Raw genomic sequence first — 27,879 nt, 5'->3', positions numbered from 1 at the left:
AATTGTCCTTAATAAGGTCTTACCTGTAGACTTTGAAGACGCTTTGATGGACGATGAGAATACACTTCAGAAACTCTGTACAGCGTAATAGCAGCCTTTATTATGGTGTATTCTAACTTTAAACGTTGAAGACATCTTTACGAACTAAAAATGTTATGTCCATTTTCTAACTCGCAAGCTTGATGATTTTTTCTTTAAAAATTTGAAATCGACACTATCAATATAATAATTGTACCAAGCCAATATTTTGCAATCAAAGTAGTACCTTGTTTAACTCGATCTGATACTTCGACGTAAATGGAAAACGTTTCAGCAAAAATACTGAAGCCGATGGCATTATTGTGGATCTGCCTGAAGGAGAGTGCAAAATCTCGGCAACATTAACATTGCTTCGCGCACAACAGGGTTAAATTAATCTTCCCAAAACTCTGACGAGCTAATAGAAAACCACGGTCTCACCCTTTAATGGAATGCCCACTTCTAATTAAATGCCACTATGACGGAAGGGTTGAAAAATCGAGTGTAATGGCATTCAAACAGAGGTTTTATGGCAATTGAAGGTAGATTACAGTTATTCTAAGAAGCTTAAGTGTTGCAACCAAATTATATGTTATTTTTTCGTCATTTCCCTTTTAGCTCTCAAAAAGCATCAAAGTTTTCTTTCATGTTTAATTATTTTACGAGCTTGTGTATTTTTATGCCAATACTCTTGTCCATACAAAATAAAACTGCAGAGTGTTTCTGATGTTTTTCCTAAATCAGAGACATTTAGGATAGTTAAATATGTATGAATTTCTAGAAAGATTCGTGTCTCGCTTTTGTAATTAACAACTTTGTGTTGCAGCGCTGCTACCTCTACTGCCTCTATCGCCTCTACTACCTCTACAGCCGAATCGACCACAACTACAAGCGCTGTCCCAACAAAAAAGTAAGGCAATAACCCATCAACTTTCAGATTTATTCTTACTTTTTTGTGTGAAAGCAAGCTGTAGCGGTTCTGACACTTTGACATTGCTTGGAGATAAACTTACACCAAATTTTAGTAGTATTTATCAGAAAGTATCAGTATTTTTTATCCTATGTGGTTTTTTTATGTTTGAAGTGACTCGACTACCAGCATGTTTTAAGATTAAAATCTACATATTTTGATTGCGGTTAAAACGCTCAGATTCAAACGAAATTGTGATAATTACATCTATAGTTGCACTTCAGCAAAGTGATTGACCAAAAGGAGACTCGTAACGTTGCATCATGAACACAATAGCTGACATTAATATCTAGAAAGACAAGCAGCCTTGCAACTAGTGACATCATTTCGGCTCGTATTTTTCTTCCGAACCGCGATCAAGTTTTGATCTTAAGCCATCCTGGTAGTCAGATTTATAATCTAGCTATGTTGGTTGTTCAAAGCTAGTCATGAATACAGATGACACCCTGGTAGTCAGATTATATTAAACATCAAAAACAGTAGCAAGTAATAGGAAAAGGCTGATACTTTTTGGTACATTTTAGCAAAACTTTGTTTAAGTTATCTTATCGCTGGCAAAATGGTTATATGGGTAATGATACTTTCATTAGCAGCCACTACTGTAGATGTAACATGCTACTGCAAACAGGTGATCAGAATTATTGCATCTAAAGCTCAGTCTGGTTAAATTGAGATAAAATCCTTTATTTAAGACTGACCTCTACTACTTCAAAACCGAGCACAACTGCAGCCAATTCAACCACCACTACAACTGCTTCTCCCACTACAACTGCTGTTGAACCGACTACCTCCACTACTTCACAACAGAGCACAACTAGCGCCAATTCAACCACCACTACAACTGCTTCTCCCACTACAACTACTGTTGAACCAACTACCTCGACTACTTCACAACAGAGCACAACTGCAGCCAATTCAACCACCACTACAACTGCTTCTCCCACTACAACTACTGTTGAACCAACAACCTCCACTACTTCAAAACAGAGCACAACTAGCGCCAATTCAACCACCACTACAACTGCTTCTCCCACTACAACTACTGTTGAACCGACTACCTCCACTACTTCACAACAGAGCACAACTAGCGCCAATTCAACCACCACTACAACTGCTTCTCCCACTACAACTACTGTTGAACCAACTACCTCGACTACTTCACAACAGAGCACAACTGCAGCCAATTCAACCACCACTACAACTGCTTCTCCCACTACAACTACTGTTGAACCAACAACCTCCACTACTTCAAAACAGAGCACAACTAGCGCCAATTCAACCACCACTACAACTGCTTCTCCCACTACAACTACTGTTGAACCGACTACCTCCACTACTTCACAACAGAGCACAACTAGCGCCAATTCAACCACCACTACCACTGCTTCTCCCACTACAACTACTGTTGAACCAACAAACTCCACTACTTCAAAACAGAGCACAACTAGCGCCAATTCAACCACCACTACAACTGCTTCTCCCACTACAACTACTGTTGAACCGACTACCTCCACTACTTCACAACAGAGCACAACTAGCGCCAATTCAACCACCACTACAACTGCTTCTCCCACTACAACTACTGTTGAACCAACAACCTCCACTACTTCAAAACAGAGCACAACTAGCGCCAATTCAACCACCACTACAACTGCTTCTCCCACTACAACTACTGTTGAGCCGACTACCTCCACTACTTCACAACAGAGCACAACTAGCGCCAATTCAACCACCACTACAACTGCTTCTCCCACTACAACTACTGTTGAACCGACTACCTCCACTACTTCACAACAGAGCACAACTAGCGCCAATTCAACCACCACTACAACTGCTTCTCCCACTACAACTACTGTTGAACCGACTACCTCCACTACTTCACAACAGAGCACAACTAGCGCCAATTCAACCACCACTACAACTGCTTCTCCCACTACAACTACTGTTGAACCAACAACCTCCACTACTTCAAAACAGAGCACAACTAGCGCCAATTCAACCACCACTACAACTGCTTCTCCCACTACAACTACTGTTGAACCGACTACCTCCACTACTTCACAACAGAGCACAACTAGCGCCAATTCAACCACCACTACAACTGCTACTCCCACTACAACTACTGTTGAACCGACTACCTCCACTACTTCAAAACCGAGTACAACTGCAGCCAATTCAACCACCACTACAACTGCTTCTCCCACTACAACTACTGTTGAACCGACTACCTCCACTACTTCAAAACCGAGCACAACTACAGCCAAATCAACCACCACTAGCAACAATGTTTCCCCTAAAAAGTAAGGCAATAATCCATAAACTTTCAGAGTTTTTACGTAGAAGCAAGCTGTAGCAGTTCTCATATTTTGACTTTGCTTGGAAATCAACTTACACAAAATTTTAGTATTTTCTACCGGAGAGTATCTGTATTTTTCATCATATGCGAGTATTTTTAACGTTTAAAGTGATCTGACTACCAGCATGTTTTAAGATTAAACTTAACAAAACTTGATCGGGGTTGAAACGCTAAGATTCAAACGAAAGTGTGATCATTACATTTATAGTTGTACTTCAGCAAAGTGACTGACTTAATGGAGACTCGTAACGTTGCATCATGAACACAATAGCTGACATTAATAACAAGAGAGAGACAGGCAGCCTCGCAACTAGTGACATCATTTCGGCTCGTATATGTCTTCTGAGCAGTTTAACCGCGATTAAGTTTTAATCTTAAGCCATCCTGGTAGTCAGATTTATAATCTAGCTATGTTGGTTGTTCAAAGCTAGTCATGAATACACATGAAAAAAATTTGTCTAAGTAGATTTATTAGGATTTAACTATTTAATGCATTAATTAGTTTTAATAATGTTCAGTGTTACTAACTACTTCACTTTGTTGCATTTTTGAAATTTATAACCTCGCTTCATTTTAACAAAATTACAAAAATGAATTTATTGGGGTAGGAGTTTTTTATGATCCAGAGTTTTCAAAGACTAAACCTCTGAACATTATTTGAACGCATGAACATTTAATTTAGTTTTCAATTTAATTTAAAAATTAAATGTATTGTAAACATAGAAGTCATGATTTGAGCATTTAAATTTGTGTTATCACTGGAAAAGACTTGTACTTAAACTGTTAGATTTAGAAATTTTTGTTGCAAGTTTTGCATTGGCTGTCTAGAATCAATTTGACAATCGATGAAACGATCATAAAACAATATTTACAAATCAAAATTATTAAAAGTTCATTTGTTGAAACAAATTTACAAATTTTACAATTTATAATTTTATTTACAATTTTACGAGTCCAAATTAGCATAAGTTAATTGGTTGAAGAAAATTTTAGACTTTTATACAAATAGGTTTGGATCAGTTTTTAGTGCCACTAGCATCCATTTGATCTTGTTTTGAAACCTGTAACCTTGGTGAACTTGAAAAGATTATGTCGAGTTGTCAACTGAGCAGATTTTACAGGATCAGCGGAGCTCTAAGTCGTGATAAGCATTTACTTGTTTATTCTATGTATTTCATACCATAAATGCAATATACCAAAAAGATTATATGCCAGGTAGGCATTTGCAAGATTAAGTGTGTTGCACTTACTTGAGAATATGAACTTTATTTCGAAATGGCCCTACTATGAAGGGTGGTTGATTGTAATTAGACTATAGGTGTTCTATAAAGTTATATATTCATGTATAACTTCTTATATATATAATATAAAACAACATACATACAAAAAGGAACATACAAAAAGGAACTTAATATATATATTAAGTTCCTTTTTCACTATTTACATTAAAGGTTGACTTGCTACAAAATTCACATTACAGTTATTTTGGTATCAAAAGATTCACTATGTCTTACTTTGCTGTGTTGTAGGTGCCAAATATGTGGAAAGGTGATTACAAGCTCTTAAAAGCTCAAAAATGAACAGTTAATCGCCGCCATCACAAAACCGCCGTAGATTAGAATCTCTTTCCAAAAGAACTCAAATGTGACAGAGATGAATGAGGTGGCTTGTTTACACTTTCATGCAACCTCATTCGTTGAAATATTTTCACAAATATACTTCACGCATTCAATAAAACCATGTCTATTGTTCGTACGCGTCTGTTTCATCATCATTGTAATGCTGCCACTTTCAGCATTGACATCTTATAACCTACCTTAAAAATTCGTTAAGTTTTTTAACCTTAGCTCGAAGGTGTACATATCATCGTCTGATAAACATGACGAGCCTGTTGGTGACCTGTGATAATCGAAAAATGCTGCAGAAATTATTCGCGCTGTTTGGCAGGAAGTATGGGTCACATGATCAGATTACGACTTAGACCAAGCCGATTAGACCAAGCCAAAACAAAACTGTAAAGTAGCGAGCATCTGTATTTGATACGGGGTCTTCGGTAAAACTCGAAGTGTTTGTCATAAACTAGTGCTACGAGAAGTTGTATATTGAGCCTTTTATTGGCCTTTCAATTTACGTGAGAACATCATGTGTCAAAACAATAACCAAATAGAATGACTACGTCAGAAAAATAAACTGATTCCGATCTACGTATTGCGGTTTCGTGATGGTGGCGATTAACTGTTCGTTTTTGAGCTTTCAAGAGCTTGTAATCACATTTCCACGTATTTTGCACCTACAACACAGCAAAGTGAGACATGGTGAATCTTTTGATACCAAATAGCTGTAATGTATATTTTGTTGCAAATCAACCTTTAAAACTATAGCCACTCGGTTTTTCTGCAATCATTAAAAAAAGTCCAAATATGTCTCAGCCAATGAAAGACAAGTCATGCATAATCCCAGCCAATAAAACTCATGCAATGCGAAAGCCTTCCACATAAAAACCAACACCATTGACATAGTTTAGTTGCTGTAGGAAACAAGTGCCAAACATGCCAGTGCCAAACACCGACCTCCACAGCCTTTCTCTCAGTTGTAAGTAGGTTTTAAAGATGCAGAACCAGATTTGACTCCATATAGTAATGATTATACCATATTTCAGGTGCCCTTGGGGGCTCAAAGGACCTGAGTGCAACCAGCTGGATGATACACCTGAGGTCATTGGAGCCATTGTAGCCGGGGGAGTAATAGTTCTACTCATAGCAAGTGCTATCATATATGCCTATCAACGCAACAAAACAAGTTCAAAAGGTGGGTTGAAATCAGATTTTCAGTAATCTTCATTTTTCACTGCTAATCGGGGCAGCAACCCAGCGAGAAGTGAAAATCCGCGTAATATATATTATAATAATAAAATCATATCTAATGAAGTGACTATTTCAATTATCGCAAGCATTATCCTCTTATTCGCAGGTTTATTAGACTATGTTGAGGGTCGACAGCGGTTAAAAAGCATGATAAAGTGTGTCTTAGGTACTTGGCGCTTTCACAAAACGTAACAATGATGCACACTTAGGGATCTCACCAGGCCAGATTTAGAGTTATATATCGTAATTTTTATTTTCATTTCTTTTATTTTATTTAACCTGTTGATGAATACTTTTTACTCTTCAAAGTAATGAAGCCGTGAAATCTAAAGTGTTAAGTAGCGAGCGATTAATGTGCACAACTTGATATATAGAGGAGACAAATCCTAATTTTGTTTACAGAAAGTTAGCTCGCTATTATTACACTGGCTCTGATATACTGATATATCTCATCAGCTCCATGTTTTCAATGTTGTTTCCAAAATGTTTCTAACAACTGTGCTTCTTGCACTATTAAAGATTTTTTAGTTGTGCATTGCATTTGATTTATGAAGGTCAGACAAGTGTCACATTGTGGCAAGGTTTTATCACGTGACAACACGGTGGCTATTTTATTTATATGACTGAACAATTGTGTACAGCCTACGATTTGTAAACAAGGTCTAGGTTTTGCGATCAGGTCTCAATCTTAGATCAGAACTGATGTCATAAGAGTTCCTTTGGATCAACATATTGGGAGTGAACAAATTATATTTTAAAATTGCATTCAAATGACTCAATAGCAAAACCATTACATTCATTTAAAGATTCAAACTATTTAAATTTGTAACATGATATCAAACCTTAATGGAGAGCTTGATTTTAACTTCAATGAAGTCCTGTCAGCGCACCAGAATTTAGAAGCAAATGCGAAGAGAAGTGGCCAGTCCCTACAGGTTATTCTCAGAAATAAATAGAAAACAACACTGTACACATTTTAGAAAAGAGTGAAGATGACGAAGAGGGGTCCAAGAGATCATTCGAGCTCAATCTGATTGATAGCGCAGAGTATAAAAATGCAAGGAGGATCAGCATGCTGTTCCCTCCTGACCTTGATGTGGTGAGTTGACTCATTGAAAGACAATAGTAGAGTGTGTTAGGAATATGGTAAATAGAATCGTTTTAATGAATATATTAAAATATATTAATTAAAATGATATATATATAAATTAAGACAATATATTAATACATTAAAATATATTAATATATTGTCAGAATGAATTTATTAAAATTAAGAATTTTTTTAAAGAGTGGAGCCTAGGCCAAAGGCAACTTGATGATATGGGTCATGATCTCAGAAACCATGGTTGAGTCAGGTGTGTAACATTTGGAGTTATCTACACTAGCAGAAGGAAAAAATTCTCAGTTACTTTGCAAAAGATCTTTTTTGATTCTATCTTAAATATAGCAGATGTTATGGTCAATAAACTGAATGTACGTTCACCATTAGTGATAAAACAAAGTTCTGAGCAAACTGGTGTTGAAATTTAAGAAACGAAAACCAATGCACAATTTGTTTACATTTCAAAACGTCATAGCGACCAATATCAAAGATTTGTGATATTTATCTAGATTTTTGTATTTACAGACAAAAACTATGCTCAACTCAAATATCTAACCAGATTTCAGCTGGCTGCCATGGGAATAGCGGTATATCTATCACAAAATGTATTACTTATTTTTAATTTTGCAGATATTGGCTTAGCAGTGTTGTTGATTTTGAGCACAGCCATAGTATCACCAACAGAATCTTTGGGAAAATAATAACAGTAACATATTGCACACCATCGAAAATTATAAACTTCGATCTTGTAAAATCGAATAATTAGTCTTATAATTAAATCTTATAATAATCTAAAAAGTATTTTTAGGAAAATATCATCATCACTCCCTTCAATGTCACTGATTTTGACATCAGTTGGAATTCAAAGTACTCATTAAAAGTGTTCAAAATGTCAGACTTATCTTTAAAATCGGCAAAAAAGAATTGATTACGTTTACCGGACATCATTATCAGCACTTCCTGTTAGCGTAACAACGGTTTTAAGGTTTTTTTTCGATTGCTGGAGACTTCTATTGGCTAAACTGACTTCAGATTCAGAAAGATCACTCTTTGATTGGTCAGGATGCATGTGTTGCAAAAATCGATACCAATATTATAAATTCAGTTAGTGCAGCTTCAAAGTCGGATAACTCAACTTCGTGATTTGCGACTTGACCATGGTTTCTGAGACTGCGACCCATATGTTTTTTCACCTGAATATCCACCCGAATAAACTCAGACTCGTAGTTTCATTTCTTTGTACGTACTTTCAGGTCACAGAAGCTTAACCAATTCTGATAGCTTTGTGGGATATAAGATTTTAGCAAAATTCAAAGTCGGTTGGACTGTCAGTTCTTGAGATATAGCAAAATACCGATGACACTTCTATCCAAATGAAAAATGAAAATTGGTTGCCAAAAGAACACCAAATTTTTTTGCACTTTTGTACTGGCTACTTATGCTGAAAACATTCTGCACAAACCAATCGGTCTCATAACTTTACATAATTCTAAAAGTTCAAGTTGATTGGACTATTAATTCCTATTAGATATTCCCAAAGCTTCACACTGTAGAAAACTGTAGAGCTTCACACGGTAGCAAACTGTAGAGCTTTACATGGTAGAAAACTGTAAAGCTTTACACGGTAGAAAACTGTAGACCTTTACACGGTAGAAAACTGTAGAGCTTTACACGGTAAGAAATTGTAAATACAAAACTGACATTTACTAAAAGAGGGTTTGTCCTTGTAAAATATTTTAAATAGATATTTATTACTTTCGATAGTCAACTACAGAATGTTAAAGCTTTTTAAAGGGCACAAAGTCTGGGAGATTTCAAAGTGCACATAGGAGTACATGCAGTTTTATATCAATGTTTCTAACCAATAAAATTTGTAATCGCCGGAAACCACAACTAACTGTTATGATAAATCAACTGTTACAGCCATTAATAAATATAGTCACAAATTGAATTATAAGCAATTTGATATTACCAAAGAGTTCGTAGATTAGTGTAAGGCTTGTGAATGCTCGTTATTTATATATATATAACACAACTGGTCATGCAGATCATATGTTAATTTCCAAGTGTTGGTGTGTGCATTCAGATAGCGCTATAGATATAGCCCCCGCTGATTATTTTACCGATGGGGCCACTCGTTACGAAACCCCTGTTAAGAATTATTTTTCGTATGGTTCAATTACTATATATCTGGGGTCAAGGCCAATTCTTCTCATGCGGACAATTACATTGAAATATTTTGAGACCAAAGTATATGCATCCGCGATGCTTCTTCGTCTTTTTTCGTTAAAGCTAAGAATTTATCTCCAACTTGAAATTTGGCGATTTTTGTACTGATTATAAACATTACCAAAATATATACATTGCATCGACATTTCGTAGTTTACATACTTGCTATTTATTTTACATCTACATTTAGTTCGCTACTAAGTTATTCCAGCTGCTCAGAAGACTTTTTCCCAGCTACATTATGTTTTTTATTCTGATTTGGTACCTTGCGTTCCACAATCATTAAATACGAACAAAGATTTTGTTCGTTTAAAAAATCTATTTATGTTATTTCTTTTAGTTCAAATTAAAACAACTTTGTTTGTATGTTCCTATCAGTGCTCTCTTTGTGTATTACCATTTACATATTTTCTTCTAAACCTAGTCAATTAGTAATTAAGTTTTTAAAGTTTGTTGCATTTTCGTTTTTATTTCAACTTGCATTTGTTAAACATAATTTGAGTATCGTGTTTGAAGTTTAAACATTATTTATTTTTCTATCACGGTTATTATTACTTAGTTTCCATTCTTTATTATTAATATTACTTTTTCGTTCAACCATTTTTGGCAGACATCATTCTAATAAAATTTCAACTACAAAATACTACCATATTTTTTTATTAATCTGTTAAGCAATTATGTATTATGTAAGCTGTTATGTATTCTCAAAAGTTACACATTGTCTAATGCCTCCAAAGAAAAGATCCTGTCCTGCACAAAATTATTTCCTCATGACTTGAAGTTTAAAAATTACTGTTGTTTGACAAAGTTTTAAAACCTTTTCAGTTGTTTTCATTTTCTATCTTAATATATTTCAACTATAAAAACACTTCTTTCATGATATGCAGTTTGAAAGTTAGAATGCCAAATGTTATTATAGTGTATATTTTAAATACAAATCAATTTTCTGTCCAAAAACTTTTTATTACTCGGGCAACGCCGAGTAGCACAGCTAGTCTATAGGTATAACATAGCTGGTCATGCAGAGCATATCTTAATTTACAGAGTGGTTCATTCGATTGTTGGACAGTATATATAGCGATAGAAGACATATGTTACTAGCAATGTTAGTAACATACTTACAGACAGTATATATATATATATTGTTAGTAGACACATGCTACTAGCAATGTTAGTAATATATGTACTTGCAGACAGTATATATAGTGTTAGTAGGCATAATTATGCTACTAGCAATCACTATGTTTCCATGATGCGCAGTGCTTCGGAGTTGCGCTATCTCCGAATCATGGAAACAGCGTCTTCGCACTGAAATCACTGCGCACTGATCAGTGCGAAGCCAGTGCAAATTCGCAGCAAGGAAACAGCGACTGTGCAGTGGCTGCGCATAGCTGTAATGTCGTGGAGACGGATTCTTCGAGAGCCATAAACTAGTACAAAGGTTGTCCTGCTAATCTTGTTTTTTTACTATTCTTTCGATCTTCTTTCACCTAAATTTAATTATGATCTGCATTCACGACGATGATGAGGTGATTACTTTCCTGGACTTTGTTATCGATGCCAACACTTTTCGAAAAATAGGTGGCAAGTCCTAAATTAACGTTTAAATAATATATTACTTAAAATACTTATTAAAAATATAATACTATGTAAAAAGTGTGTTAAGATTTGTAAAACCTTGTGAATGTGTATTGTAAATAAAAGTATAATGACGACAGAATCATAAAAAGACCGTTTATGACGTTCGGTATCCGTGATCATTTCTATTTCTCCATCAGGCGATTCGATTTATATAATTTCTCTTCTCTGGCTAATTTGCGGTATTTGCTGAAATCCACTGCGCAGTATGGAAACGTACAATCCCCTCGACTTCGGAGGGGGCTGGCTTCGCAGTACTGCGCACCATGGAAACATAGTGATTGTTAATAACACACTTATACATGACTTACACCAACTTTAATGGAGGCTAACAACTAGGATGGAGGCTAACAACTAGGATGGAGGCTAACAACTAGGATGAAGGCTAACAACTAGGAACCACCGACAATGGAGGCTCACAGCCTCCAACTAACAAGGTTAAATGCACACATTTAGTCAGAAGAAAGATCTAATGACAAACGGTTGCAAGTAGGATACGGTATATTCTGTTATGGGTCGTTGTTTAATACAAAAGAATAACTTTACTTGTGTTTTTTAGAGGATTCCCCGGGCCAAGAATATTGATCGTCAAAATATCCGACCGGTTGCCGATCCGATAAAGTCAAATGGCCGCCAATTGACCTATGCCCTAGCCTATGCTCCCGAAGTACCCGTACCATCAGACGGAAGAAACCCAGCCTATGTAAGTTATCTTGATAAGTTAACATTGCTTTGGTTTTGAAAATAATAATGCAGTGGTAAATGACACTGCTTACAAGTGCTTATGCGCTTGAACAGAACTGAACACATGAAGTACATACAGTCATCCTTCATTTAAAAACATCGACTACCATTGACAGCAAAATCCTAAGGTGATAAAATTGTATCAACCCCACATCCAGTTTTACAGACAACTCCTCCGCAAAAGCTGATAAAATAATACGCCAGCCCTAAATTGGCTTGCTTGTCTCCATTTTGGTAGAACAAAAAGTTGTAATCAAATCATGCAGCCAAAAAAGGCCTATGAATGACCTCAATATTTATAGAAATCTTGAGCGGTGTTAGTTTCCCAAATCGATTTCTTAATCTTAGTTTACTTTACCTGTTGTCTTCTACCGGGTTTTGGGGCAAGCATGGATGTAGCTTGGGATCCTAGTGCCAGGTTGTAAGCGTAAGTAGTGCCAATAATGTAAGCGTTATGTCTAATAGTGCCAAACTGACCCTCTTCATCCCCTAATAGGCCGATTTGTGGATTTTATCTTCATGCAAAAAGTACATATCCTTGTGATGGATTTTTCTCACCTTGCACAAAGTAAATATTCCTACAATGGTTTGAATTCTTGTCTTTAAAAAAAATTCAGCACTGTCATTGTTTATTTTTGTCTCTATTATTTTTCTTATCCAAAGAAATCTGGATATCTAAAAATCAGTGACAACCAAATCGATATAATGTGCATTTTTTAGGATTTTTCCTACATATAGACAAGTATAGCTTCTAAGTCTCATAGCTGTAGGTGAATGTTCAATTCTGCAGCTATGCTAATCTTTTTTCATCCACCTCGCGCTGCAAATATCAATGAGCTTCATACAATACTAGATAAAAAAAACTGCAGCGCATGATCACTGTGATAATTTGATAAATCAATATCAAAATGAGCTTGAGCAGCATTTCCATTATGATTTTCAGAGAAACATTCATAGAGCAAATACTTTTGTGAAGCTCTCAACATACAAGCAAGCAATTTTGCTGTGCAAAGATCTTTTTCCTGTTAATTTAAAATGCAATTTATTTTCTTTAGGTTGACGATGACCAGTATTTGGCAAGCGCCAGCGGTGTTAGTATACCAAGGACTGACTATCGGTAAGATTTCCACCAGGAGACAGGCGGCACCCACAGCTAGCAGACATGTGATATCAAACAATGATTTGAATAAAAGACAATGTGAAAAGAAACATTTATTTATATATAAATACTGATATACAGTCACAGCTTCTCAAAGAATGAATTTTTCTGCTAAAATGTACGCTAAGTTACATTCTTTTCTAAGTTTCTCTCACTTTATGACTCGTTGACTTTTATTTATATAAATGTATTGTATTTTCTCAGAGTTCTTTTAACGAACAAACTTCAAAAAACAACTGTTTATTCATAAAAGCAGTGTATATTTGTGTTTATTTACCATAAATATGTTTAATTATTTTAATATCTAATGTTTTAGTTATTGTAGTTCTGATTTAGAGAAATAGTACTAATAAGCAATAAACTTGAGAGTTGTACGCTCTTTTACATAGACATTTAACTATAGTGCAGGAGTTGCAAGTTGGACTAATATCAGTGTTTAACATAATGACAAAGTTATTCATCAAAGCATCCGAGTTACATTTTAATACTTTTTGAATGAAGAGAATAGAAATCCAAGATTGTCTGTATGAGATGATGTCACTTGCATACAATAGTAGCAAGTTATTCAATTTCCTATCAGTGTTTATTAGTGAGAAAAATGATATTCGGTTGCTACCACAAGCTTTTTAAATAACCAACTAGCAACTTTGGTAGCTGTAAAAAGAGAGGCTTCGAAAAAACAAAAGGAAGATGATATACACTGTTTCCATGACATGCATAATTTGAGCAAATCTGCAAGTTAACCACATCATGGAAACGACATAAATCCGCAAGCTAAACGACTTGCGTTTCACAAAATACTACTAATACTGCTAATATTAGTAGTACTAATACTAAATACTACTAAAATACGTGCATATACTTGCGCACTAAAATACAGCGCCAGCTATTCAATTTTAAATATTAGCAATAGCTCTCGTTGTACTAACATGTGTGTCATTTATCATTAACTTATGGCGTACAAATCCTTACCTTTTTTCAACAAGACGCTGGAGTCAATCCACATCATGCAAATGATATCCACATTATGAATATCCATAGAAATATTCAATTCGCACGATAACACAACTTGCTCACGACTCCAAATCTGCATGATGCTCGCCGTGGAAACATAGTGATAGACTTCGCTGATTTCATCCTACACCAGCTCGGAAGGATATCTCAGGCTATGGTTTACACTTGTCTCATATTTATTAGCCTGACTAGACAATTGGGTATTTTCAACTGCATCCTTTGTGACAATTAGTAAAAACAAGTTGCTAATAATAACTGAATGGTGACTACATCAAGAATAAGCAAGACTTCTTAAAATTTGACCAATTTAATAAAGAAAAAAATATGCAGCAGCCAAAACGAAGACTGTCGATTCACGGACCAGTTTAATGAAATAAATACGCAGCAGAGAAAATAAAAACAGCCAATTTATGAACCATTTTATTAAAGAAAAAACAGCAGACAAAAGAAAGACAGTCGACTTACGAACAAGTTTAATGAAAAACAACACGCAGCAGACAAAACAAAGACAGTCGATTTAGTAGACTGTTTCTTTAAATTTCTCCTTCCAAATGGACAACTATGCTTAAAAATAATACTCTCCTCCTTACCAACCATATTAACATAAAGGAACAATTAACACCTTTACAGTTACAGAGTTCTGAGTCTATAAGAAGTGACAAAATGTTTATGGGTAAAAATGTCTGGTTGAAGAGGTTGCTAGGCAACCAACTAGAGTATACAAGGCCTGTGCCAGTTATGTCAGCACTTACCAATATGGCTACCCAAATAAGAATCCTTGAAAAAGTAGCCAGCCATTGGATGGCTAAGCAACAGACCCAATATATCTTCTGCATCGCCTATGAGGTTTAAAATGGCAGGCCATGTCCGATTAGTGCTTAGAGCAGAGACAAACTTTTACGCATTGCATTTCGCATATTAATAAACTTAGCCGCATGGGCGCTAAGCCCAAGTTTTAGACCGCGGTAATCTGAACTACTATTAGCCTGATAGAAATTGTTTTTGTGGTGTTGCTCTCAAAGTTTCAATGAAAAAAACCGAAAAGCTTACGAGTTGGAAAAAAGATGTCGATACAAACAGAAGCAATGAAATAATTAATTGTTATTGATGTAACCGAGTCATTATTAGTACAACTTTGTGGACACATTTCTACTGATCTCTTGCTATTATGGGTTCGTAAAGATCAAAGAACGTTCAAGTGGCGTGCACTTGAAGGGTGGCGGTCTATTTTTCAATTCGAGGCAACAGTCAAATAGAAGTGACGGTCAAATAAAGATGGCGTTTGATTAGAGGTTTTATGGTATACAGATTACGATTATAGATTATGATACAAACCTTGAAAATGATAAAAGCTTGGCAAGAAAGGTGTGCTGTATTGCTTTTCAATGTAAGTGCCAAGTAGTTTTGCAAGGGCTTATAATGGTACACACAATTGGGCAGTCAACTTTTTACGTCATAAAAATGTGATAGTTTGCTGAGCGATAGCATAACTGACCAATAGAATATGAGCTAAGTAAAGTAAATGGATTGTGATGAAATTCCAATGCAATAGACCTTGGTGTTTCATCAAAGCTCGCTTGCCTTGCGCACATTTCATCGCTTAATTTCTGTACACACGAACTGCTTCTATGAAGGGTTAAATCGACCATTTCCTCATTATGATTCAGGAGTAGTGAATAACCGCACAAGTATTCCTGAATACGGCAAGGCAGTGAAATGGTGCAAGTGGAAAAGCATTGGTCTGACAGGCCAAAACTTGCGAGTTCGTACCCCGCTGAAAGTAATCTTTTTCGTAACCTCTAGAAGTGGCTTTGGACAGACATGGCTATTATTATAATAAATAGATTTATGTGCAGCTAATATACATGTGCTAAATGATAGCGACCTTGACCTTGCAACTTTATTGGCCAATCTTCAACAAATGTAAGCATAATTGAAAAGTGAACATTTTGCATGAAACAAAAATACAAAAGATTTAATCATTAAGACTGAAGAGCATTTTAGATTTCTCAAGGTCGACCAGTATTACAACAAAGCTCTCCGCATATATAAGCCAACTGCAAAGAAACTAGACATCAATTATAGAAAGCAAATATGAAACTTGTACCAATGAAACACTAGCACCTGAGATAGTTGTCTCCCCTAGCATCCACACTTCTCAACAAAACATGGTTGCAGTCGCCAAATTTTAAAATGATCTGTCAATCTTATGAACTGGCTAATTATCCCGAGAGGCTTGTCTGTAGAACTCCTGACAGCATCGTAAACATTTCTGGTAGACCTCCTCAAAATCCGCCTCACCTCCCTACAAAGCAGCTGAACGTGAAATGAAAAACCTAGGACTTCACTTATCAAAAGTGTTGACAATCACTGAACAGAAGGTTACACATGTGCAAGAGATGATAGGATAAAAGCTGCCATTCTAGATAATACAGGAAATATCACCATGACAGCAGCTCTTGCCACTCATGAAAGCAATAGCAAGCTGTCATAATATCTTTGTATCTATGAACCAACTGACAAAACATTAAAACTCAGTCTAGATATGGTTGACCTTTGTGAACCAGGTCAAATTATAAGGAAAGTTATGCATCTAGGAGCTTAACCCTTTCACTGGGGAAACGACATAAACGTCTTTTATTAGTTCCGTGGGCAAAGAATGTTTGCGCCGTTTTTGGTATAAGTTTATAAATCCATCGCCTAGTATAATGAATAAATGATACGAAAGTCCTAAATATTGACAGCAAGATGTTCATCTATCAATTATGATATGAAACGATCATCTGAGGTCATTGCTTTATGCTACAAGCTAAAGAAATACAAAAACGCGATGCAATCAAAAAATGGAAGGTGCAAAAGTCAGCATCCGACTCGGCCTTAGAAATGAAAAAAGAAACTGTATTTGATTCAACGGTAGTCAGCGGTCCTTTGACTGCTCCATACGATAATGATTCAGATGATTGTAGAAATTTAAACTCTAAAATCTTCAAATATATAGAGGAAAGTCATGGTAACGGTAGTTCGGACGATGATAATGCTTTATTCACTTATACTGCTGCTGTGAATACTAGAAAAGTTCCTCATAATAGCAACTCCAGTACCAGCAACACTAGTGCTATTAGCTCTAGCACACCGGTTGTACCGTCAAAACCAGATGATTCTCGTAAGAAAAAATAATTCTCCTACAAGCCGCGTATGCCCACAGACCGCGGCTAATGACCGAGGTTTTGTCGTCCTTGACCCCTTCAGGAGCGAGAGTGTTGAGAAGGGTTTCGTTATACCCAGTACTCTTGAATAAGAAAACAGGCTACATCAGTACATGTGAAAAGAATGTTCTTTTACTTCCAAGTTCGAATTAAAATTTCTAAACCCTTGCATCAACAACTTTTTGCCATGTCTCAGCTAAATTTTTATTGTGCTGTTAGAGGGCTTCACGTTTATGGAAATATGCGGTCAGGAAAGAAACGGTTTTAATGATCTACGACTGTGGTGAGTTAAACATTAGCGATAATTTCTTCGTTAGTCCAAAGTATTCCATAAACATGACCCTGAAAATAAACGAGTAGGTCACCAAAATCCCGTACATAACGGTGTATCATGGCTGCGGTTCTATGGTTATAGCGCGGAACTGAGCAAAGACCGCATTTATCGAGAAGCCGCCCTAAGCCTCACGTAAGTTTTAAAAACTTGGATAAGTTTATGCTCAAGTCACGCGACTTGAGCATAAGGACTTACGGTATACACATGCATAGATGGGAGTTCTGCAACTACATTAAGTTCCAAACAGCATTTATGGGAAAGTGCTACAGTGGAGCGACTAGGGGCACTTATTGGACTGTTTCTAAACCATAGACCTATTAACTATAATTATTAGTATAGTGAATACTTTGTGAAACAAAGGTTTGTGGAAAGCTTCAAACAATGCAACTTACTTTGATAGAAAGTATCACAGTGAAAGCCAATAAATTTTAGTTCAAGCCACATATGTTCATAGAATATTAATTTTATTGAATTTCCAACAAAAAACTACACGATTCAGATCATTTTTGAAAGACTTCAAACCTAGCGGAAGGGCCAAGCATGCAAAAAATATGAGAAGAAAACTCCTAACAATTTATCAGCCAAATTCAGGAAATGATTATAATTCCTTAAACCATAACTGTCACGTACAACCTTTATTCTATTGACTAGGTAAATCAGACACGCCGACTCCGATTTTGTACTCAAAATGAAGATTAGTCCACTAACTTTCAGAGTAATGAAGGCTTTTTTACAGTGTTTTAATATCGGCCGCGGAAACAACACGATCGGCACAACAAGCTTCCCCCATAAATACGTGACGTAACCTAGCTTTTTAGGTACGGAAATTAGGGATGTTTAGACCGATTAGAGTGATAGAGATGGATGTCTTAAAACCCTGTCTTAAAAATGTCTTAAAATTATTGTTTAAATTCAGCCTTAAAAATAATCTCAGTCTTTTCTGAAAGGTAGATAAGCTATTTAAAAAATTGCATATTTAAAAAATGAGCTCAAGAAAGCGCGAAAACAATGCTAGCTTGTGATAAAATCGAGCTTTTTTGTGCTCATTTTTTCGGCATTCAGCCTATTTAAACATCAGGTGATAAGCTACGAGCAATTTTAAATAGTTTATATACCTTTCATAAAAGACTGAGAGTATTTTACAAGCTGGATTTAGATAATAATGGGTTTTAAGACACCCATCTCTAGTGTTCTAAATCGGACTAAACATGCCTAACTTCCGTTCTTAAAAAAGGTAGGCTTCGTCACATATTTATGGGCGGAGCTTGTTATGCCACTTGTGTTGTTTTCGAGACAGATATTGGAACGCTTTCAAAAGCCTTAATGAATTTGAAGATTAATGGACCAATCTTCATTTTGAGTACAAAATCGGAATCAGCGCGTCTGATTTACCTAGAATATATGATAAAAGTTGTACTTGACAGTTATGGTTTAACATATGGGTCGCGGTCACAGAAACCATGGTTAAGTCGCAAATCACGAAGTTGAGTTATTCGACTTAAAAGTTGCACTAACTGAATTTATAATTTTGGTAAGGATTTTTGTAACACGTGCTTCTAGACCAATCAAAGAGTGATCTTTCTGAATCTGAAGTCAGTTTAGATAATAAATGTCTTAAAACCTCAAAAGAAAACCTTAAAACCGTTGCTATGCTAAACAGGAAGTACTGAAAAATGGCGTCCGAAAAACGTAATCATTTCTTTTTTGCCGATTTGAAGGATAATTCTGACATTTTGGACACTTATAATGAGTACTTTGGTATTCCAACTGATGCCAAAAGCAGTGTAAGTAAAGGGAATGACCATGATATATTCCTAACCATTCTTATAAGATTTTTACAATATTTAATTATAAGAATAATTATTCGATTTTATAAGAATTGATTATAAGAAAAATTATTCGAATTTGCAAGATCAAAGTATAGAGTGACCGATGATGTGCAATATATTACTGTTATTAATTTTTAAACATTTTGTTGATCATACTACGGTTGTGCTCAATATCGTGGCACTGCCAGGCCGTTTTTAATATCTGCAAAATTAAGTAATACATTTTCTTTTAGATATACAGCCATTTCTATGACAACCAGCCAAAATCTGTTTAGATTTTTAAATTCAGCATAATTTTTTTGATAAAGACAGAAATCTAAATAAAAATCACAACCTCTTAATATTGGTTGCTATGACGTTTTGAAATGTAAACAAAACTATGCATCGGTTTTCGTTTCTCAGACTTTAACAACAGTTTGCTCGGAACTATGTTTTCGCACTGATGGTAAACATGCATTCAGTTTATTGACTATAAAATCTGCTGTAATTAAGCTAGAATCAAATTTTTTTTGCAAAATAACTGTGAAAATTTTTTCCTTCTGTTAAGGCAGATAACGCTAAATTTAATAATTCCGACTTAACCATGGTTTCTGTGATCATGACACATATATAAACACATATATGTTTACTGCTTTATTATAAATAGCTTACCGATTTTAATTTCATTAAAATAAATATTCTTCAAAAAGAACTTTAAAAACTCATTTAACAATAAGTTGATACTCGGCTGCGTACTACAGAGATTATAATCAAAATAGTCCATGTATCAATATACATCTTGAATATTGAATAAATTATTCAGTAGAAAAATGATTTTGGATAAATAAAGTTGTTCGTCCTGTTAAAAACCCTAGACTTTACACTCTTTGAACCTCTTTTAAAAGAGATCAGAAATAGGAATTTTACAAGATTTATCTATATATAAATGTTAAAGTTGTGTGTGCGTCCTTCAGTTTGTCCAGCAAAAGCTATTAAACATTGTACTGAAGAATCTGCATCGCATAAGATTTGATCTCGGAACCTCCTGCTCACCAGGCAAATACCTTACCATTTACACTACAAGAGATTGATGGATTCATTAGGCGATATATGTCGCTATGTGGGTGGAAATACGCCACAGCTCTCCGTTATACCACAGTGTAATTTTATGCTTGTTCTCACGGCTTTTATTAGTAAGCTAACTCAAATTGGTTATTGGCAATGCGCCAGGCTGATGGCAGGCAACTACATTACTTCACACTGTTTCTAAGCTGATATTTTATATCCGTGCGTTGCACCGGGCATTTCGCTAGTACAATAATAAAAACGGATTTAAATTATATAAAAAATCAACAAACATGAACACATGAGGAAATAACTCCAAAAAGTAAAATTAATAAGCTCTAATCATACAAACATACATAGTACGGATCATCGATAATCTTGCCACCCTGTTTATCGTACTCTCCCAGTAAGCCAAGCACGGCACGATTGTCGGCAGGTGCCAAGGACTTTATATTTCTACAAAATAAAAGGTTCCTGAAAGGCTTTCTCGAAATAGTACAGTAGATCTTTCTATAATGTGAACCTTTCGTATAAATTCTGCCGTACAAAATAAATTATGTAAAGTTTTTGCATCATATTACGTAAATAATTCCATGTAAAATAAAGCTTCCAGTCGATGCAACGTAAAGCATCAAGATGGTGGAAGTTCCCAAATTTGATATGAATAACGGGAGTCCCATAGTCTTAAAAGTATCATTTTCATATCTTGCTCTACTTGAGAAAGAGAGAACGACGTATATGAATATATCTGGAGTATCTATAATATAAATTTTACTGTATTTTCAACAAATTACAAATTTGTCATTTGAACATTACAAAATTCTCGTTTTTATTCGCAAGCCAGACCTTACTCAGGAAAAAAAGGGAAAGAAAATGTTTTTAAATGAACATTGAAAGTGTGCACTCCCCTTAAGGGGAGCATAAGCTTTTCATGTCAATTTAAATCAATTTTTCCACTTTTTTCCGGCACCAAAAAACCTATGTTGCAACAGAAAAATAACTTCCATGTCTAAAATAAAGTGAAAAAACATCTTTACTATAATAATATATGTCTGTCCATTTGTCCAAAGCCAAGGTTAAAGACTAGAATAAAATATTTCTTTCAGCGAGACTCCAACTCATGAGATTCCGCTTGGTAGATCGACACTCTAACACATGTACCAATCGATTTCCTTAAGGTATTTATGATTAATTGTGCACATATTTATTATCTGTGCTTTATCGGCAGGGTACTAGTATATACAGAGATAACCCTATATGTCGTTGTTCACTCACGAGTGCAGTATGAAAGAAAATAATAGTTCTAAGACTAACTATTAGAAGTCTCATTATTTAAACCGAATTTGGGAACTTTCACTGACTTGATCTTCAAGTCTAATCTTTAATCTAAATTCTTTAAAGGTTTAACTTGCAAGAAAATTCACATTACAGTTATTTGATATGAAAAGATTCACCATGTCTTACTCTGCTGTGTTGTAGGTGTAAAATACGTGGAAATGTGATTACAAGCTCTTAAAAGCTCCAAAACAAACAGAAAATCGCAGCCACACGAGACCGCCGTAGTTTGGATTCCCTTTCCAAAACGGCTCAAATGTGATGTAGTTGTGAGAGATGGTTTCTGTTTACACTTTCTTGCAACCTTATTCGTCGAAACATTTTCACAAATATACTTCACGCATTCAATAAAACTATGTCTATTGTTCTTACGCGTCTGTTTTATCGTCATCGTAATGCTGTCACTTTTAGCACTGATATCTTATAACTTACCATAAAAAATCGTTAAACTTTTTAACCTTAGCTCAAAGGAGTACATATCATAGTCTAATCATTGTCTGATAATCATGACGAGCCTGTTGGTCATTTGTGATAATCGAAAAGTGCTGCAAAAATTATTTGCGAAGTATTAGGTCACATGATCAGATTACGACTTGACGATTAAATAATGCCGTAACAAAACTGTAAAATAGCGAGCATCTATATTCGATACGGGGTCTTTGGTAAAACCCGAAGTGTTTGTCGTAAACTAGTACTACGATAAGTTTTATATTGAGCTTTGTATTGGCCTTTCAATTCACGTGAGAACATACGTGACAAGACGATAACCAAATTTTGTGGTCATCGAAATAAAGAGATTCCAATCTACGGCGGCTTTTCATTTTTGAGCTTTCAAGAGCTTGTAATCACATTTCCACATATTTTGCACCTACAACACAACAGAGTAAGAGATGGTGAATCTTTTAATGCCAAATAACTGTAATGTGAAATTTGTTGCACGTCAACCTTTTAAGATGTAGTTGCGTCAAAAATGAAATTAGGACCCATAAAAGGCTAAAACATCAGCTACAATTTGATGCCATTTTTGTCTTTGTAGACCAACCCTGTCCAGAGATATATGCGTTTGAATGAGGCCCTCTTTTAAAAAGCTCACGTTCCAGCGGGTGCTTATTTCGTGACGTCACAAACAAGGTATCTGAAACGAAACCACGAGCAATAAATATGAGGTTGATTCGTTAGCCAATCATGCGTGCGAAATTTTTATATAGGCCGTAATAAATGTTATCACTCGTAAAACGCGTTGTCTGTGATCTCGAAGATTCTCATCGTTAGAGAATTCATTCTCATCGTTACTGATTCAACGCGTTTCAACAATTACTAAGTTATACATAGTTTTAAATGGCTTCAAGTTCGAGCGACCGCTACTCAGAGTTATCTGAGCAACTTTTAGTAAAAGATTAGAGTAGACAGCCTATGGCCAAAGCTGACAGGCGTCAGCAGCGTTTTGCTGCAGAAGATGACAGAATGGAGGTAAATTAACTTAGAGTCTTCTATACTTTAGTAAATGTAATATTTTTTATAGTCATAAATACATATACTAATTAATAAAATGATAATTCTTTGCTATCTCCAATCATCGTTTCATAGCTTATCTGCCGTTTTACCTAGCTATAATATCTTTTTCGAATTTTCTTTGGTAAATTAGAGTCATGATTACAAATTATTTTCACTCGTAGGAAGTGGGTAAAATCGATTGATCATTGCAAATCTTTAATTTCCAGAACCAAAGCTTCGAATCGTTGGCTTGGCGTACTTGTGCCTTTATTAAATGTTAATTCGTTTTTAAAATTACACTCACAATCTATTTAACTCCCAATTTGGGAGCTGTCAATAGATACGCTTTAGAATGACATATCTATGAATGACATATTTATTGCATCTACTTTGTTTACATTTACTTGTTTTACTGATTACAGAATGTTTATGTCGTCCCACCAGCCGAAGAAGCTTTGTCAGTGTGGAAACTGCCATTAAGGAGAAAGCGAGACTTGAATGCGTGCTGGATGATGTTTTGATTGAGTTTGTTGCAGTAGATGAATTTGTCTTATTGTATCAGCTAATACTATGTGAGTGGCCACGACTTGATGAATATTTTTAATAAAAGCTTTATGCCGAGATGAAAATATTTTTGCTTGTAAAAATTATATAATAAAATAATATTGTTGAAGATAATGCAAAACATGATTTGCAGAATATTGTAGTGAATCGGATATGGTATATGGGTGTCCGCAGAACTGGAGAATGTGAGTTCAAATCCAGTTTGCAGCAGACTTCTCATCCTTAAAACTCTATCCCTGTCTATATTCTTTTCAAAGAGGTGGCTTGCTTATTTCAATTATTTAGTATTCGGTAAGAATACTAGTAAGAAACTAGTACGTAGGCAATAGGTAATAGGCGACATAATGTGGGCGGGGCTTATGGGAGGCTGTATATCGTTTATATGGGTAGCTGCAGAACTGTGCTGATACAAAGACCGCGCTCTACATAAAGTGACTTGACAGAATTACCGTAGACCGGTAGAATTGGTAGTCGGTACCCAAATGTTTACACAACATTTGGAGAAAGTGAGTAGAACAAATTTTTAATTTTCGTTATTTGAGGCCTTTTAAACATTCATAATAATGCATCTGTAGCAGGATTTAAAATTTTATTCTAGCCAACATGAGCAAATACAAAATAAGATATATGCCAATAGAGCCGCGTAAGACTAGACTTTTATCGCAAATAGCCGATGTGAATACGAGAGATAGAGACGGGTTGCCAAACGCGTGACATCATTTTTGGCGAGGCTGGGCACGTTTTTGTGGCCTGAGCATTTTTACGGCGATCAGATTTTTTCGGTTTTAATCTTCAAATATCTTGGCAATGCGATTGCGTAACACAACAAACAACATATCAACTGATAGAGAAAGAAAAATGCTTTCTTTTAAGATCAACTTAAATTTTGACGCAACTACATCTTTAAAGTAGGCATTTAGTAAGCTAAATTCATTTAAGTTAGATTCAGCATTTATGTTAAATTTTATCACCTATCTGTTGTAAGTTTAATTTTCATTATAACTAATATATAATTATATACTATGCATATTACTACTACATAATACTATAAATATTATAAATAATATTGGATGACGATGAACTGTGAACGAGAAAGCATCCCATCTCTTTTATGAGTATCTTCGTTATTCCGACACATTCAGCACACTAGCCGACAAATTTAAATTTTGAGAGAAATTTTTGTTGATATCCTATAGCAAAAAGATTTCGTACGGCGAGATCAAAAAAACATTGAGTTTGACATTGTAAAGAAAAAAGTTTGTATAACAGGGTCATTGTAACCCGAAGGTGCACTGTAGTTATACCTCGACATACAAGTGTTTTAATACACAAAAAACTTGAGATATGAAGAAAATTCCGATCAAACTTTTGCGTTTAGATACAAGACAAATTTGAGATAAAAGCATGCGAGATGTAGTCGCTAGGTAGGAGAGTATGAACGTGAACAACATCACTCGACCTTTTTCGTCAAATCAACAAGGATTTAAATAGGCCGGCTAAAAGTGATACGATAAAAGCAAAGCTAAATGTGAGACAAAAAGAGCCAGGCCGGAATATGGTGATAACCGATGAATAAAAAGAAAGAATTGGAAGTTTAGCGTAAGATTAAAACTTACGTTAAAATGTTATGCATAAACTAAATTCATTAAATTATAATTTAGAGTCCATGTTTTGTTAGTGTCACAAAAGTGTAGTGTACTAACTGTGTTTCCATCAAATCTCTCTCACACCGCCGCTACTCTGTCTCAGAGAGTAGTATTACAAACTGTCTCGAAGGTGAGAACTCCATACAGTATTTTACATTACATAATTACATATTGCATAATAATGATGCACTTTATTGCAGCTCACAACAACTAGTTCGCCAATTACTTTGGCTGATGAATTACAACAATCAAACACACATTTTTATATTTTAATATCCTGTTATTGGGTAGTTTTTAGATGATGGGAACTTATAACTTTGTATTTATTATCTCAATATAGGAAAGATTGATTTGAGATATGAGAGAATTGATATACGATCAGTCTCGGGAGGTATTAAGCTCGTATGTCAAGTTAAGACTGTAAATAATATATACAAATACATAATATATATACGCAATATAAATGAATTAAATACGTACAAAATATATATATATATAAATATTGCAGTAGAAGCTCCTACAACTAAATAATCATCTCCTGGAATGTTTGTTACGGGGATTTTACGCTATACAAACAGTAATATACATGTAAATTTCCTAATCTGTTCCAAGATATCTCCCAACTCACTCCTTTGGCTATAAAAAGAAAAGAACTAGACATAACTATTTAATTTAATGGCTGTATCGCAACTGTGAAACTATTGGTTTTTATCAACAACTTTTCTCTTTTTTCTTATCACTTTCACTCGGTTTACAGTCATTGATTGCAGTAATTTTACGTTGCTTAAGTTATGGGGAACGCACATGTTCAAAGTCAATTTAAATCAATTGTTGCATTTGTTTCTATACAGCGAGGCCTATTCCGCAGGGGAACAATATTTTTCAGGTCTAAAATGAAGCAAAACTAAAATAAAACTACTATAATAAGAACTGTGCATATCTTTCTGTTCATCTATCCGTTCAGATAAAAGATACCTTACGACGGACATCAAACTTGTGACATTCTGCATGACACGTCGACACTATAACATCTGCACCAATCGTTCGCCTTCAAGTATTTGTGAATATTTGGCAGCTACTTGTTCTCTCGGTGCATTATAAATACACCTGACGCTCTCTCAAAGTGAACTAGACTGCCAAGGTACAAGTATAAAGTACATGTATAGAAATAACACTATAAATTATTTTCTCTCCTAAGTACAGCAAGGAAAAAGCGATATTTTAAGAACAACAACCAATTTTTCGTTAGTCAAATTGAATTTGAGAACTTGAACTGCCGTGACACTCTATTTTATTAGAATTCTTTACATCGTAGATAATACGAAATAAAAACTTTACATAAATTCCTTATGTTAAGCGGAATTTATGTAAAATGAGGTTTACATAACAGGAGGATCTACTGTATACATAATGTACATAATAAAAATACATAAGATGTGTACACAGTATATATACATAATATATATAAACCTATCGTATATATCAGCTGACACATATATACCATACAATTTGTTGATTTGTGATTTAGTTTCATCAACAAAATTAGTTGAGCAAAAGAAAAAAGCTGGAGGAGTGATGAAGCCCATAATACGCAATAGCATAGCTAGTCGTAGGGTTGGACTTGTCGTCATCAGTTTTATTCACATGTTAAAAGATACAACCTGAGTTCTGTCTGGGAACTGGCCACCTTCTCTATGCCTTTAATAGACCTTTTCTAATAGACCCTTCACTATGCCTTTAATGTTGTATCAAATGTGTAAAGCTGCTAGGTGGTTTGTATCAATCAGATATGTATAGTTGATAGGTGGTTTGTATCAATCAGATATGTATAGTTGATAGGTGGTTTGTATCAATCAGATATGTATAGTTGATAGGTGGTTTGTATCAATCAGATATGTATAGTTGATAGGTGGTTTGTATCAATCAGATATGTATAGTTGATAGGTGGTTTGTATCAATCAGATATGTATAGTTGATAGGTGGTTTGTATCAATCAGATATGTATAGTTGATAGGTGGTTTGTATCAATCAGATATGTATAGTTGATAGGTGGTTTGTATCAATCAGATATGTATAGTTGATAGGTGGTTTGTATCAATCAGATATGTATAGTTGATAGGTGGTTTGTATCAATCAGATATGTATAGTTGATAGGTGGTTTGTATCAATCAGATATGTATAGTTGATAGGTGGTTTGTATCAATCAGATATGTATAGTTGATAGGTGGTTTGTATCAATCAGATATGTATAGTTGATAGGTGGTTTGTATCAATCAGATATGTATAGTTGATAGGTGGTTTGTATCAATCAGATATGTATAGTTGATAGGTGG

The 27,879-nt window shown here is 35.1% G+C and overlaps 2 protein-coding genes across 2 annotated transcripts in view; one reads left to right on the top strand and one right to left on the bottom strand.

Moving 5' to 3' along the window:
* LOC137402462 (mucin-2-like) overlaps positions 1-13,225 on the top strand; it is a 32,886-nt gene extending 19,661 nt beyond the window's left edge. The window contains exons 13-19 of the mRNA XM_068088963.1: positions 1-84; positions 845-928; positions 1,681-3,288; positions 6,004-6,152; positions 7,189-7,307; positions 11,737-11,880; positions 12,977-13,225. Coding sequence (XP_067945064.1) covers positions 1-84; positions 845-928; positions 1,681-3,288; positions 6,004-6,152; positions 7,189-7,307; positions 11,737-11,880; positions 12,977-13,042 — 2,254 coding nt within the window. The 3' untranslated portion in view covers positions 13,043-13,225. The remainder of the gene's footprint in view (positions 85-844; positions 929-1,680; positions 3,289-6,003; positions 6,153-7,188; positions 7,308-11,736; positions 11,881-12,976) is intronic.
* Positions 13,226-15,988: 2,763 nt separating this feature from the next.
* Positions 15,989-27,879, bottom strand: part of LOC137401772 (low molecular weight phosphotyrosine protein phosphatase-like) — a 33,280-nt gene continuing 21,389 nt past the window's right edge. The window contains exons 6-7 of the mRNA XM_068088255.1: positions 20,864-20,963; positions 15,989-16,399 (exon numbers count right to left, since the gene is read on the bottom strand). Of these exons, the coding sequence (XP_067944356.1) occupies positions 16,313-16,399; positions 20,864-20,963 (187 nt within the window). The 3' untranslated portion in view covers positions 15,989-16,312. The remainder of the gene's footprint in view (positions 16,400-20,863; positions 20,964-27,879) is intronic.

The sequence above is a fragment of the Watersipora subatra genome, chromosome 8 (assembly GCF_963576615.1).
Source record: "Watersipora subatra chromosome 8, tzWatSuba1.1, whole genome shotgun sequence".
NCBI lineage: Eukaryota > Metazoa > Bryozoa > Gymnolaemata > Cheilostomatida > Watersiporidae > Watersipora > Watersipora subatra.
The sequence above is the reverse complement of the archived record's forward strand: the minus strand, read 5'-3'. Positions and strand labels throughout refer to the sequence as shown.